The sequence below is a fragment of the Miniopterus natalensis genome, chromosome 14 (assembly GCF_054644295.1).
Source record: "Miniopterus natalensis isolate mMinNat1 chromosome 14, mMinNat1.hap1, whole genome shotgun sequence".
Lineage (NCBI taxonomy): Eukaryota > Metazoa > Chordata > Mammalia > Chiroptera > Miniopteridae > Miniopterus > Miniopterus natalensis.
Genome location: NC_142094.1, coordinates 7,289,866 through 7,304,063, shown reverse-complemented (window position 1 = coordinate 7,304,063; position 14,198 = coordinate 7,289,866). Strand labels below are relative to the sequence as shown.

The window sequence follows — 14,198 nt, the reverse complement described above, 5'->3', positions numbered from 1 at the left end:
TGAGCACACCGTGGCCCCAGAAGTGGATCCTGGGAATGCTGAGCTGAGTGAAACGTGGTCCCTGCCTTCGGGGAGGTCCTGGTCTGAGAGAGCGAGGTGGAGTGACAGTCACAGGCACCTAGCACTGCACAGGAATGGAGGCTGAGAATGGGGAGGGGAGCCTGGATGGCATAAGCTGGGGAAGGGGCAGAAGATGGAATCTGAAGAGCAGAGGGGATGCTGATGCAGTGCCCCAGGTACGGGATGATGGAGACCTCGGTGACGTTTATGGTGGTGATGGAGACGCACAGAGGAGAAGAGCTGGCAGGCGTGGCCACTGCTTGGATGTGGGTGGTGAGGGGAAAGGGCCAGGGAGGATGATGGGAGCCCTGGAAAGGCTCAGCAGGGGTGGGGGCACTTATTCACTGGCCACAAGTCTCCACTTTCCAAGAGCACCCACTCCCCACCCCACACCCAAAGGAGCCGAGTGCAGTTCAGGCCCAACCATGGAGGTGGCTGCCATGGATGGGTGCAGGCCCCATCGGGGCAGTCAGGTCAAGCAGGGCAGCTGGGGTTTGAGGGGCCATGACAGCCGAAGGGTTACCCTGCATGGGGCACATGGACCTTGCTAGCTGCCTGGTCCCAGCCCGGGGGTCGCCGAGGGCTCCAGGCAGCAGGAGGCAGGGGAACGTGGACCTCCCTCCGAGGACTGTGTGAGCACTGCGGGCAACACAGTAAGGCTCAAGAAGACGCTGTGCCCCAATTCCTGGAACCTGGGACTAGGTCACCTCACGTGGCAAAGGAGACTCCGCAGATGTGAGGAAGTTGAGGATCGTGAGGTGGGAGGTTACCCGGGACCGTCCGGGTGGGCTCCACACCCTCACAAGGGTCTTTATAAGACGAGGCAGGAAAAGTTGACGTGCAGATGGTGGGGGTCTGAGAGATTAGAAAATGCTGCTTCAGGCTTGAAGCGGAAGGGAGGAGCCCCTTGCAGGCAGCTTCTGGAAGGTGGGAAAGGTGAGGCGTGCCTCCCGGCCACCGGCCACCGGCAGGCATGCAGCCCTGCCTTCCACCACGCTGAGATAACAGGTCTGATTTTCGCCACAAAACCTGTGGTCATTAGTTACAGCAGCAACAGGGAACTCAGTCAGACATCCAAGGCAGACCTGAGGGCAAAGGTGAGGAAGCCTCGGGAGGCCCAGCGCCTTTGCCGGGCACCACTCAGTGCCAGCCTGGCAGGAGAGAGGCCGGGGCCCGCTTCTCCTGACCCCCGGCCAGTCTGACCGGGTCCTCCGAGGGCGGCTGGCAGGACGGGAAAGGCGAGGGGGAATGTCCTGCCCACAGCAGGTTCCCAGCAGGGTGCGGGGGTGGGGCGGAGAGAGAGGCCAGTTTTGGGGTGTGGGGTCACCCCTTCTCACCACCTCACACCAGTGCAGACCCCACAAGAGAGCGGCCACGCTTCCTCTGCACACAGACACCCAAAGGCCCCCAGACCCGCTCCGTGTGGCACCTCAGTTCACCACCCCCGCCCAGGTCACCCAGGGTCAGGCGGGGGGCGGGCCCGGGCACCGACCGCCGACCAGCTCTGCACGCGGCCCACTGGCTCCTGCCCACGACCGGCCCGGGTGCCACTCGGAGGGGGCCTGGGCTGGGTCTTTGGACGAAACCTGCAAGGCTATGAGGCAAGATCGGCCCTCCCTGCCCCACGCACGTATCCGTCGGTCCCCGCTCACGGCCGCCGGGGTCCGCCGCTCCCGCCAGGGGCGCTCCCGCAGCGCGCGCGCTGGGCGCGGGCGCGGGGCCTGCTGGCGGGGTCCCCGGCCCGACTGGCGCGGCCCCTGCGGGCTGGCCCTAGTCACTGCACTTGTAGGTGCTGCGGTGCGGAGGGCGCCCCGCGACCGCCCTCGGCCAGGTGCCCGCCTAGCAGGGTTGGCACGCGCCGCCCCCTCCCCGCTGGGCCAGTCGCGCTCTCGGCGTCCTCACGGGCACCGGCCTCGGAGGGAGGGAGGCAGGGAGGCAGTTAGTGACCCAGCGAGGCGGGAGCCGGGCTAACTGCCCCAGGAGCGCGGCCCGGCGTGGGCGCGGGAGTTGGACCCCAGGGTGCGGCTGCAGACCGCGCGCTCCCCGCTTCCTCATTTCGCCCGCGGAGCTGCGGCCCCAGAGCAGCGCCGCCCCGCGCCGGGCGGGGGCGGGGGGGGCGGGGGGCCGGGGGGCGGGGGGGGGCGGGGGGCCGGGGCCTGGGCGGAGCCGGGCGGCGCTGACCCCCGGAGGGGCGGCAGCGGGCGCGGCGCATCCCGGGACGGGCGCGCGCCGTCGGGGGACCGCGCGGGCAGCCGCTCCGACGGCCGCGGGCAGGGCTCGGCCCGGGAGGGGTGGTCCAGGCGCCGCCCCGCGGGCGCCGGCGGTTTCCGGGCGCTGCGGGGCGGGCGGCCGCAGGGCAGAGCGCGTGGAGGGACAGCCCCGCGCCCCTGCGGCCCCGCGCGCGAATACCCTGACCCGGGGCGGCGGCCGGGGGCTCGAAGACCAGCCACCCGAGCCCCGCTCCCGGGCCCCCGACGGCCAGCCGCCGCAGCCCATGGCCGGTAGGTGCCCTGGTCTCCCGCCCGGCCCCCTGCCCCCCCCCCCCCCCGCGCCCCGAGGCTCCCCGGGGAGCAGCGCCGCCCGCCCGGGCTGCCAGCGGGTGCGGGGCGGCCTGGGGAGAGAGGCGGGCTCCGCGCGGCGGGGGGGTCAGGGGGTCCTGCGGCCGCGCCGCCCCTCGGCCCGGAGCCCCTCCTCTGCCGGCTCGAGGGACCCCGTGTCAGAGCGCGCGGCGGGCGCTGGGTGGAGCCTCCCGGGTCCCACGCAGGTGGGGCTCAGGCGCCAACGGCGGAGGACCCTCCGTGGGTCTCCTTTCCTCGCCCCGCTGCCCCACCCTCGCCCACAGCCTCTCCCGCCTCTGCGGACGCCCCGGGGTGTGCGCCCCGAGAGGAGGGAAGGAGTGCGGGATTCAGGCGTGAGTCCGGCCTCCCGGCGCGCGCACACCCTCCGCAGGGCTCTGCGTGTCGGCGGGCACCATCCTTCCCGGGCTCCCCTCGGGGCCTGGTGCCCGCGCCCAGCTCGCCCTCCCGCCTGAGCAGGACTCCAGGGAAATGGAGGTGCTGGTAAGAGGTTTCATTTCTACGCAGAAGCACAAGGAAATGGCTCATTTCAGGGAGAATCCCAGCTGCTTTCCAGGGGAAACCAGAGGCGCTGCCCAGGGCAGTGTGGCCCAAGGGAGGTGGCTTTCCTGCTGAGGGCCAGCAGAGCCAGAAAGCCTGCATCTCTCACTCCTGGGGTCCAGCCCAGGCGTTGGGGCTGCCGTCCAAATTCTGGGTCCAGCAGGCTCCTGGTGTGAAGGGGGGTGGCTTTCCTCAGGCGTCACAGTCCTGGTGGTCTCCACCCCAGAGCAGGTGGCGCTGGTGATTGGGGGCATCATTGGGGGTCTGCTGCTGCTGGGTGTGAGCTGCTGCTTCTGGAGGAGGTTTTGTGCCACAGTCGCCTACGAGGAGCTGCCCCACACTGAGGCTGCCTCCCCACGGCAGGGATACAAGCTCTGCCCCCTGCATGCCAGGACCCAGACAAGCAGGTGAGGCAGAATGGGGGCCCCAACAAGCTCTTGGCCTTGCTTAGTGCCCTCCCTGTGGTGTTTCCCTTGAAGGGGGGCAGGCAGGCAACTCTGTTTATGAAGCACAGCCTCTGTGCTGTGGCCATGCCACAACTGTCTCAAAGAAGGCCCAGAATCCTCAGCACAGCCCTGAGAAAGGCATTATGAAGCCCATTGTCCAGCTGAGAAAACTGAGGCTCAGAGGACATAAGTAGTAAGTGGGAGAGCAGGCATTCAAACCCAGGCAGGTTGACTCCAGAGGCTGTGCTCCTCCACTCACCACTGCTGTGGGCAGGCAGAGTTCTTAGCTCTGGTTGGGGGTGGGGGGGGCGCGAGGAGTAGCCTGGTGTGGGCCTGGAAAAGGTGCTTTTGCCTCCTACTGGCTCCCACTGGCTTCTCTTCCTCCAGCCCCTGGCACTCAACCCCTCTGGGCAAGCGCTCTGAGGCCACACCATTCCCTTGACACCTGTATGTCATCTCCCTGCCTCTGGACAGGCCACCAGATGTGCCATTTGTGGTGCCCCCTTCCCTTCAAAGCCAAGACTGGGTGCCCCTGCACAGCACAGAATGGGCCCAGGTGCGACAGGACCCCTGCCCAGCCTCGGAGCTCGTCCCCAACACCACCGGCAACAACCTTGGTGAGTGCTCCCACCAGGCCTGCCCAGAGGTCAGGGGTTTGGCTCTGGAGCATGGCCTGGATGGGCCCAGGGATGCCAGAGTTGCGCACTGTTTCCAAGTACTTGAGTGTACCAGGTGCCTGCTGTAGCCCAACTGGGGCCAGATATGGCCTCATGTGCTGTTTTGGAGTTAGAGATCACCACCCACCTCTATAGGGAGAGGGACTATCACCCCATTTTACACATTCTTAAACAGGCTCCGAAGGTTAACCATGCCTTGCCCAAGGTCACAGAGACAGTAAGCTTGGAGAATGGAGCCCCAGTGTTTCCAGGGGCAGCACCTGTGCTGGGTCTGCTCCTGGGTGATGGGCTGGCTGGTCCAGAGGGCAGATGGTAGGAGCTGGGCACGCAGCTTTCTGCCCACCTCTTTGGTCCCAAGGTTTCCCAAGAGACCTTCCCAAGATCCACCAATCATCAGCTTGACCCTTTTAATTTGAAGAGGAAGAAAAGAGGCAACACTTTGTCACTGAGACATCCTCTGGACACCACAGAAAGGCGCCAGGCTAGGTGCTGGGTGCTGTGACTCCCCCAAGCAGGCCCTGACCTCTGGGAGTAGGGGTTGAATACTGGGGCTCTGCTAGGGCCCCAGGAGGAGCAGGCCTGGATGGACAATGCCTTAGTGCTGAGAGGCCTCCTGGAGGAGCTGCCCTACTGAGAGGGGCTGTGTTCAGTCAGGAGAGGCCTAGAAGGGATGGGCCATGAGAGGGGCGATGAAGTCCAGAGCTTGCTGTCCCCCAGGACTCTGCCTTCCTCTGCCCACCAGACCTCCAGTCCCTGTGTTGCAGATGTGTGTGTGGTGGGGACCATCAACCCAGAGCTGTACAAGTTTCCGGAGGACAAGAGTGAGACCGACTTCCCAGAGGGTTGCCTGGGGCGGCTGTGGTTCTCTGTGGAATACCAGTGGGAGGCTGAACGACTGCAGGTGGGCCTGATCAAGGCACAGCGGCTCCAAGCCCCCTCAGAAACCTGCAGCCCCCTGGTGAAGCTCCACCTGCTGCCAGACAAGCGACGCTTCCTCCAGTCCAAGACCAAACGCAAAACCTCCAACCCACAGTTTGATGAGCACTTCGTCTTCCAGGTGCAGCCTCTGGAGCAGGCAGGGTGTGGGAGGGAGCAGGCATTGTGCAGGAGAGCCCAGCCCCTGTGCCAGCCAGGACCCTGCAGCCCCGCAGCCCTGCGCCCAGGCCCTGCCTACAGGAGCCTTGAATGCCCCGGGGGGGGGGGGGGGGGGCGACTTGGAGGGAAGGGAGCAGAGGTCCAGGGTCCTCCTGTCCAGCCTGTCTGGAGGAGACCAAAAGAAAACATTATTGAGTCACCTACTGAATGCCAGGTCCTCGCCCACCCGACCTGGAGGAAGCACCCCAGAGCCCTGGAGCACTACGGGGTTTCTGGCAAAGATATCCAAAGAAGGCAGAGGGTGAGACTCCCTAGGCCCCTTAGAATGGGGACAGAAACTTGCCTGTGCTGTCAGAGGCAGCTTAGGACCCAAGAGCCATCCTGGGCAGGCAGTGTCTTCTCTGGGCTGCCTGGCTCAGGGTCTGAGGTGCTGAGTAGTCAGGGCACTGAGCCAAGCTCACAGTGTCCTGGGAGCCTCAGCAGGTGACTGGGGTCCTTATGGGAAGCCAGCCACCAGGAGTTCCTGGGAGGCCTTGGACAAACATTTTTAAGAGCTGAGCAGTAAGCTGGCCGGCAAGGTAAGGAGCGGCTGGTCAGCATCCAGGAAGAGTGTGACTGCGGAGGCTGGAGCCCTAATTCTCACCCTCTTCCAAGGCTGAGAGCTGAGCAGAGGGTGGCAGGGGGCCCAAAGTCCAGCTGTCCTGCTGGGTCCAACGCTGTGCGAATTCACGGATGAACCTGTTCTTGTCAGGACAGCAAGACCCGAGGTGTGCAGGCCGGCTCATCACATGGCCATGTCATGCTCACATGCTTATTTGCGTCGCTCATCACTTCCCTGCCCTGTCCCACATTAACTGACTCCTGACCCTCTCTGTGCTTTAAGGGGGAGGGAAGAAGAGGAAGGGAAGAAAATCGATATTAATTGACCATCTGTCTTAGGTCAGTCAGTTTGGCTTTTATAACCCAGAAAGTAAGAACCTTTGTTCCATTTTGCAGGTGAGGAGACTGAGTCTCAGGAAGAAGGAAGTTAGGGGGCCCAACTCAGAGAGCAGACAGGCGGGTTCCCTAGGCTCCAGGGCGGGGCCTCTCGCACTCTGTGTATGGGCAAGTCACTGGGAGTGCCTGTGAAGCAGTAGATTCCACTTCATGGGTCTGGGCTGGGTCCCAAGGCCCTGCATTCCTGACAAGGTCCAGAGGGTGGTGAGTTGTGCTGGTTCTCAGACCACAGTCTGTGTGGCAAGACTCTGGCACACATCCCACCACCTGGGGACGGCTGCTGTGCTGGCCATGCTGCTGGGAAGGGTCCCCGAAGATGCCTGGGTTTGAGGCGTGCAGGTCTCTGGTTGAGACACCCCTCACCAAAAGCTCCTGTGTCCAGAACAGTGTGCCACACCAACCCGTCTCTTGTCCCCACGCCTGTCCCCATCTCAGCCCTCATCTCCCCCAGGTGTCCAGCCAGAGTGTCACTCAGAGGGTGCTGAGATTCTCGGTGTACCATGTGGACAGTCGGAGGAAGCATCAGCTCCTGGGTCAGGTGCTGTTCCCCCTGAAGAATGAAGCCCTGGGGGCCGACTGTGGGCGCATTCTCTGGAGAGACCTGGAGGCCGAGAGCCTGGAGGTAAAGATCGAGGTCACTAACATATGCTGCTGTGTGTCAGATTGCTGTGGGCAGCCGGCAGGGGTGGCCCAGCACCCCTACTAGCACTGGGATGGAAGGGAGATGGAGGCACTCCTGGGCGGGGAGAGGCTGCCTGAGGCTGCATGTCAGATACCTAGAGTGACTTGGGAAATGTTTGGATTCCACATCCAGAGCAGACAGCTGTGAAAGGCGATACTCCCAATGGCGCACCAAGGCTTATATTTACCTGCCTCCCCCAGCCCCCAGGAAAGACCCCATGGCTCAGAATAGGCTTTGGAATCCCGCAGACCTGAGTGTGAAGCCTCAGCTCTGGTCCTTACCACTGTGTGGTCTTCAGTAGACCCCTGTTACTCTCCAGACCTTACTTCATCTATAAAACGGCAGGAGGTGGGCTTAAAGGAGGGAATGCAGGATGTCACTGGCTCCCTGGGCCTGACTGTTGGGAGGAGGAGGGCGGCACTTGGCTCTTCCAGAACCCGCCCCTGAGCCCCTGACATGGTGCCTTCCTCCATCTTTCCAGCCTCCTTCGGAGTTCGGGGACCTCCAGTTCTGCCTCAGCTACAATGACCGCCTGAGCCGCCTCACCGTGGTCGTGCTGCGAGCCCAGGGCCTGAAGCTCCAGGACCACAGGAGTTTTGCCAGTAAGTTTTCCTTCTGGGGTAGATCCTGCCCTGTGAGCTTGGGGCCTGGGGCTGGAATCCCACCCTCACCTTGACCATCCAGTTTCTACTTGCATACTGCCCATCACGGAGCACCTACTACTTCTCATCTGCCTCCTCCCTTTGTGGACATTGGTATGAGAAGCCAATTCCTTATGTTGAACTCAAAGCAACACCCCCTTGGCTTCCACCAAAACTCTTAAGACTCCTGAGACCAAGTCAACCCCTCCCTTTTCCAAAAGCAGGGTCTTGGCTCCTTGAACTGTGCTGTCTGCCTCTATTCCTGCCTTCTCTGAGGGGCTCCAGTTTCTCCAGGGTGAGGTCTCACACCTCCCTGCCCCTGGAGGTTCGCTGAACATGGGCATGGCACTTTTCTGGAAGGAGAGGTACCCCAGCCAGGCACTCTGCTTCCTCTAGCCTTCCAGACCCAGGAGCTGGAGGAGTGGGCCCTGCACTGGCTCACCCCACACATCCCACCCTATATGGGTCTCTAGCCAGGTCTGCCACCCATGTGTCCTGGCATCTGAGAGATGGTGGTCTGCCACCTGTGTGTCTTTGCATCTGAGTGATGTTGTCTGCCACCTGTGTGACTTGGCATCTTAAGCAAGCTGGCATTCAACCTTCCACTGCTGATCCAAACCCCATCTGAATCCCACCCTCAAAACTTGGCTCTCTGAAGGAGAAGGTGTTTAAGCGGCCTCCGGGGGCCTGAGAACCCAGCACCCAACTGGGAGGGTTGAGTGTGTGGTGCTAGGCTCCTGTAAACAAGGGCCAGCCAAGCTGTGGGTGGTTCAGGAGGCAGAGAGGAAGGAAGAGGAAGGGAGCGGAGCGTTTCCTCCTCCGAGCTGAGGCCGTACACTAATCAACCCAGTGCCTCCGGTGCTGCCTTCTGGCCACCGGCTGTGAGTAATGGGGTCTTGGCGCCAGGGTGGACATGTGCCACCTCCCCCACCCCCCACCCCGCCCTCACCAGACCTCCCACAGGCCAGAGGCTGGGCCCCTGCCAGCACCTCTCAGCCCTCTGTATGCACTGCCCCTCAGGGGTGTTTGTTCAAGTGTCACTGATGAACCACAACAAGTTTGTCAAGTGCAAGAAGACGTCGGCCGTGCTGGGCTCTGCCAACCCCGTGTACAGTGAGACCTTCAGCTTCAAGGCTGACCCCAAGGAACTGGACACGGCCAGCCTGAGCCTGACTGTGCTGCAGAGCGCCCCCGGGGATGGGCCAGGAGAGGTTGCTGAGCACTCAGGTAGCGGATCCCGCAGAGCTGCTGGGTTTCTGTCCTGTACCCTGCCTGTGGAGACCAGCACTAGGGACGCTTGCCCCAGGGCACAGAGCTTGCCCACCGGAGCTGATTCACAGCAGCTGTCTTCCAGTGTGACCATGTGTGGCACCCTAGAGAGGGATGGCATCTGCTACCCCTCCTGTGGCAAATGACCAGAGGCAGGGAGCAGCGTGCCACCTGCCTGCGGCCAGGTGACCTGATGCCCTGGGTCACTGTGTGTCCTGTGTTGCCTCATGCCTCCTGGCAGGCCTGTATGTCCTGGGAGTCATCCCAGCCAGCTCTCCCCCACTGCCCCATACCCCATGTCCACTGCCACTCTCTGGGCCAGAGCTTAAGACCCTCCTCCACTGCGACAGCTTGAGGTAAAGGTTTTGTCAAGTGTCCTCCTGAATGTGTAAGTGGGCTGATGGAAGAGGCTTCTTTCTGGAGCGGCCCTAGTCCCTCAGCTCTGATGCAAGGCAGGCCTAAGGTGGCCAGCAGGAGGGCAAGGGGCAGAGGGGGTGCCCCTAGGGCTGGCTCTTCCCCTGGACTTACCCCCTCCCCCAACCCTGCCATCGTCCAGCTCCAGGGCAAAGTCAGGATCTTTTCGGGGGCTGTCAGTTGACACTGAAAGAGAGAGGGGACTGGTTGCTTCCTTGGAAGGGAGGAGTAATGAGAGAGTCAGGGAGAGGGAGAGAGGGGGAGAGGGGGAGAAGGGGAGAGGAAAATGGGGAGGGAGGGGGAGGGAGGGGGAGGGGGAGGGGGAAGGAGGAGAAATGGGGAGAGATGGAGAGGGGAGGGGGGAGAGATGGGGGGAGATGGGGAGGGGAGAAGGCCCTGGCCATGCCTGAGGTGGTGTGGCTTCTGTACTCCAGAGAATCAGATGCTCTTCCTCCCCGCAGAGAGCCAGCAGCTGGGCCGGGTGGTGGTGGGCCCCTACATGTACGCCCGGGGCAAGGAGCTGGAGCACTGGACCGCGATGCTCAGCAAGCCCAGGGAGCTGGTGAAGCGCTGGCACGCCCTCTGCTGCCCCACGGAGTCCTGACCTCCGGACCTCCTGACCCGCGGACTCTCCACAGCCCTGGGGACAGCCCAGGGCGCTTCTTTCTACCTTCCAGCCTCTCACTAGACTGTGGGGCCCACCTGAGCCAGGGGGTGTGAGTGCTGACATGGGGGAGAGAGGTGACTACTCCCCAGCCTGGGAGACCTTCCCAGCTCACTCCAGCTCCCTTCCTAAGGCTGCCTGGGTCCGAGCAGTCTTGCATTCATTCCTTGCATTCATTCGGAACAAATGGTCTATTTGGCGATGGCTGCCTGCTGAATGGAAGCGCAGAGCGCACTCGGGCTCTGCCGGCTGGGAAAGCTGACCCCTGGTGATGCTAAAGCTGTAGTTTTTCAGCTGTTTCTCTGCCTCGCAGAGCAAACAAACTGCGCCAGGAGGGGCATGGGGAGGAGGACTACCTCGAGGGCTTATTTTGGTTGGTCCGTGAGAAACAGCACAGTCCAAGAGTGGGGCTCCGCTGCAGGTGCAGAGCAGCGGCTCAGGAGAGAGCTCCCAGGAGGCTCCCCCTGCTGCAGGAGCCGCAGGACAGGGCTGTGAGCAGCCTGCTGCCTGGTGCTGGGCAGGCTCTGGGCATCGGCTCCCTGTGCCAGGTTAGGAGGGCCTCATCTGCATTTCAGGTCCCTCCCCGGGGCTGTGTCACATTCTGCCCCCCCATCATGCCAAGCCTGGCCCACAGCCCGCCCTCAGAGTCCAGCACCTCGCAGCCCTGGTCTCACAGGGGCCCTGCTGCTGGCTTCCGCGGTCTCCCTGGCCAGCATGGCCAGCCCCTGGCGCTCTCCCTTCAGGCAGGAACGGTGAAAGCACGTAGCCGAACCACAGCCTGAGGAGCCCAGCGCGTTTCCGGGCAGCCCCGCTCTGACTGTTGTGCTGTGGGAAGTGTCGGTGTGAAATTCATTAATGGAAGTTTCCACAAACCGTAGTCACTGGCCCTGAATTGTACTCAAGCTAGCAGCAGGCATTGTGCTTGCCACTGCTACTGACCAGGCAGCCTGCATTTCACCCCAATGCTGTTGAACTGCCAGGCACTGTTACTGTATAACCAGAACAGAACTTTAAACCAGCATCCTCTCCTTCCTACGCAGTGAGGCAGCTTCAGCAAGAGAGTAGTGAGCCTCCCGCTCGCTTGGTTTCCACCTCCTGTCCCGGACTCGTCTCAGCCACTGCGCAAGGGCAGGACCCCCGAGTAGTGGGCCACGCAGACGGAGCAACACAGCTCTGCTCTTTCTCACAATTTCACCTGCACACTTTCAACGTCGTCCACACTCCAGTAATTTTTAATAGCTTACATGTAACAGGAATTCTCTACATGATTTTATAGCAGGCTACTAAGACGGAACCTGAGACAGGAGATGCGTCCACCCCCACTCATGCCTATGGGGGCCTTCCAGGGCCACTTGGAAAAGCTGGAAGGCAACCCCTCTGCGGGACAGAGTGGCCTGTGTGTCTGACAGCTCAGAAGTCTCAATGGCAAGAGACGGGCAGGCTCTGCTCCTACGGGGAGGAAGAAGGGGTGGCTGTGCTGGGCTGGCCCCTGTCAGGGCAAAATGTACACAAGGGCTTCTGACGGACGGGCGCGAGAGGGCCTGGGTTACCTCAGGTGCTGCCGGCGAGGTGACCAGGCAGAAAGAAGCCCTTTGCATTTCCATGCATTTTAGAATCAGCTCATCGATTTCCACACACAAGAAAAGTGCTAGAATTAAATGTGTCTCACTGACTGTATAGGCCAGTTTGGGGGCCACCTGACACCTTCTCAACATTGAATCTCCAGTCCATAGCATGGCACACCCCTCCATTTCAAGACTCTTGCAAGTTTTCTTAGGACCATTCCTGGGTTTTCAGCAAAATGCTCTTTCCCATCTTTCATCAGATTTATTCTTAGGTGTTTTATATGTGCTTGTTGCTGTACACAGAGATCCTGTTGATCTTTTTGTGTGTTGGTTTTGTAAAAAGTGAGGGCCTTGCTAAAGTCACTTAAACTGTAGTAGTGGGTCATAGATTGCTTGCATATAATCTTGACCTCTGCGAATGACTGTTGTGTTCTTCAGTCCTCACCCGAGGATATGTTTTTGTTGATTTCAGAGAGAGAGGAAGGGGGAGAGAGAGAAACGTTGGTCAGTTGCCTCCCACACGGGCCCCGACCAAGGACTGAACCCACAACCTGAGTATGTGTCCTGACCGGGAATCAAACTCGCCACCAGCCAGGGCTGCAAATAACAGTTTTATTTCTTCCTTTTCAGTCTTCGTGTGTTCTTTATCTCTTTGCCAAATTGCAGCAGCTGGGCAAGTGGGGAAGGAAAGAAAGAAAAGGCACCCAGAGAGTAAAAGAAGTAATCTACTGAGAAGGGATTGATTCCGCTTGGTCACCGAGAGAGCCTTTGTCACCGCTCATTTCAATATTGTTTTAATCTGCACTGCTTCCATGCTTAGTGTTCTTGAATATATTTCTGCATGCTTAAAAGCATTTGTTTCCTTTCTATGAACTGTCTTTTCTTCTAACGCTCTTTGTCAATTTTCTATTGTGTTTTTGGTCTTTGTCCTATTGAATCCAAGTCTTCATGTATCATTTCTTTTGTTAGTAATTTTTTCCCTTTGTTATGTTTATTTTGTGAATTTAACATCATATTATAATTTGTTTTCAAAATGTTTAAAAAAAAAAAAGAAACAACTCCTTTTTCAGATATGGTCTTATATATAGAAAAACCTAAGGAGTCCCCCCAAAACTATTAAAGCTAATACACAAGTTCAGCAAGTTGCAGGATACAAGGTTGGTATACAAATTACATTTCCTAGGGCCTCGCGGAGAATGCCGACTGCAGCAGTAGTAACGGGTATGTGTGCTCCTCAGTCTCGGGCAGGCGGAACTTCCAGTATTTACTATTAACTATGATGTTTGCTATAGGACTTTTCATATACTCGTGACCATGTGCCCTCAATTTGTTAAAAGTATTTTTTATCACAGTGTTCAATTTTATCAAATACTTTTACTGCATCTTTCAAGATAAAAGAATAAAGGAAAAAATATGATTATTTTTTAAATTTATCTTTATTGTTAAAAGTATACATATGTCCCTCCTTTTCCCCCACATTGATCCCCTCCACCCCGCATCCACACCACCCCCCAGGCCTTCTCCATACTATGGTCTGTGTCCTTCATTTATGCATATAAGTTCTTTGATTAATCTCTCCCCACCCACTCCCCCACCCCGCCTTCCCTCTGAGATTCCTGTCTGTCCTTTATTCTTTTAATGATGAGTTAAAAGAATAAAGGACAGGATGAATTATATTGATTGATTTTTGACACACACACGCCTCCGGTTTCTATTACAAGCCTCCCCCACTATCAGCATCCACTACCAGAGTGGTACATTTGTTACAATCAGTGAACCTACATTGAACATCATAATCACCCAAATATCATAGTTTACATTACGGTTCATTCTTGATGCTGTATATTGTGTGGGTTTGGAAAAAAGTATAATGACATGTTACTACATTTTAAAATATTTTTGCAGTTCTGTTCCTAAGAGATTTTCTTTAATCTTTTAATGTCCTTGCACTTGAAAAGAGTGTCTTCTGCAGTGGCTGTGAGCAGGTGCTCTAAGTGTTTCTTAGATCAGGCCAGTTGATCTGAGTGGTCACATCATCTGTGGTTACTGATTTTGGCGGAGATCTGTTTTTCTGTTCATTATTGAGGCATTAAAGTTTCCTACTGTGATGCTGATTCTGTTTATTTGATTGTTTATTTCTTTTAATTTTGACTATTTTTGTTTTATATATGTTTTATGTGTTACTAAGCTCATACCCATTTAAGATTGATATTTTTCTGGTGGATTGAACCTTTTATCATGGCTCTCTCTCTACACTCATAATGGTACATTTTTTCCATTTTCCCTATATTTTTCAACTTTCTTATGTTCTTTTATTTAAAAATGTTATTGAATTTTTGGGGTGACATTGGTTAATAAAAGTATATAGTTTTCTTATGTTCTTATAATATGTTGTATCCTATAATATCTTGAATATAGTTCACCTTACCAAGTCTGTCAACCTCTGTCTCTTCTGTATTTAGTTCATTTACATTTAATGTAATTACTGACATAGTTGCATTCATGTATCACATCTTACTATTTGTTTCTATTTGTCCTACTTATTTTGTTTTCCTCTTGTCAATGTAAGAAAC

At 58.0% G+C, this 14,198-nt stretch overlaps 1 protein-coding gene across 1 annotated transcript; it reads left to right on the top strand.

Moving 5' to 3' along the window:
- Positions 1 to 243: 243 nt before the first annotated feature.
- Positions 244 to 10,000, top strand: SYT15B (synaptotagmin 15B). The gene is made up of 9 exons (XM_087824227.1): positions 244 to 333; positions 1,103 to 1,157; positions 3,403 to 3,583; positions 4,097 to 4,239; positions 5,064 to 5,356; positions 6,842 to 7,012; positions 7,554 to 7,674; positions 8,734 to 8,940; positions 9,831 to 10,000. The coding sequence occupies exons 1-9, from the start codon at positions 244 to 246 to the stop codon at positions 9,998 to 10,000; spliced, it is 1,431 nt and encodes a 476-aa protein (XP_087680353.1).
- The last annotated feature ends 4,198 nt before the right edge of the window (positions 10,001 to 14,198 follow it).

What these genes read in the sequence shown, in the direction of transcription:
- SYT15B (XM_087824227.1), top strand. Translation starts at nt 244, where the DNA reads ATGATGGAGACCTCGGTGACGTTTATGGTGGTGATGGAGACGCACAGA. An exon ending in CCACTGCTTGGATGTGGGTG is followed by an intron (nt 334 to 1,102) that starts GTGAGGGGAAAG and finishes TGTGGTCATTAG; the next exon opens with TTACAGCAGCAACAGGGAAC. An exon ending in GCCAGGACCCAGACAAGCAG is followed by an intron (nt 3,584 to 4,096) that starts GTGAGGCAGAAT and finishes GCCTCTGGACAG; the next exon opens with GCCACCAGATGTGCCATTTG.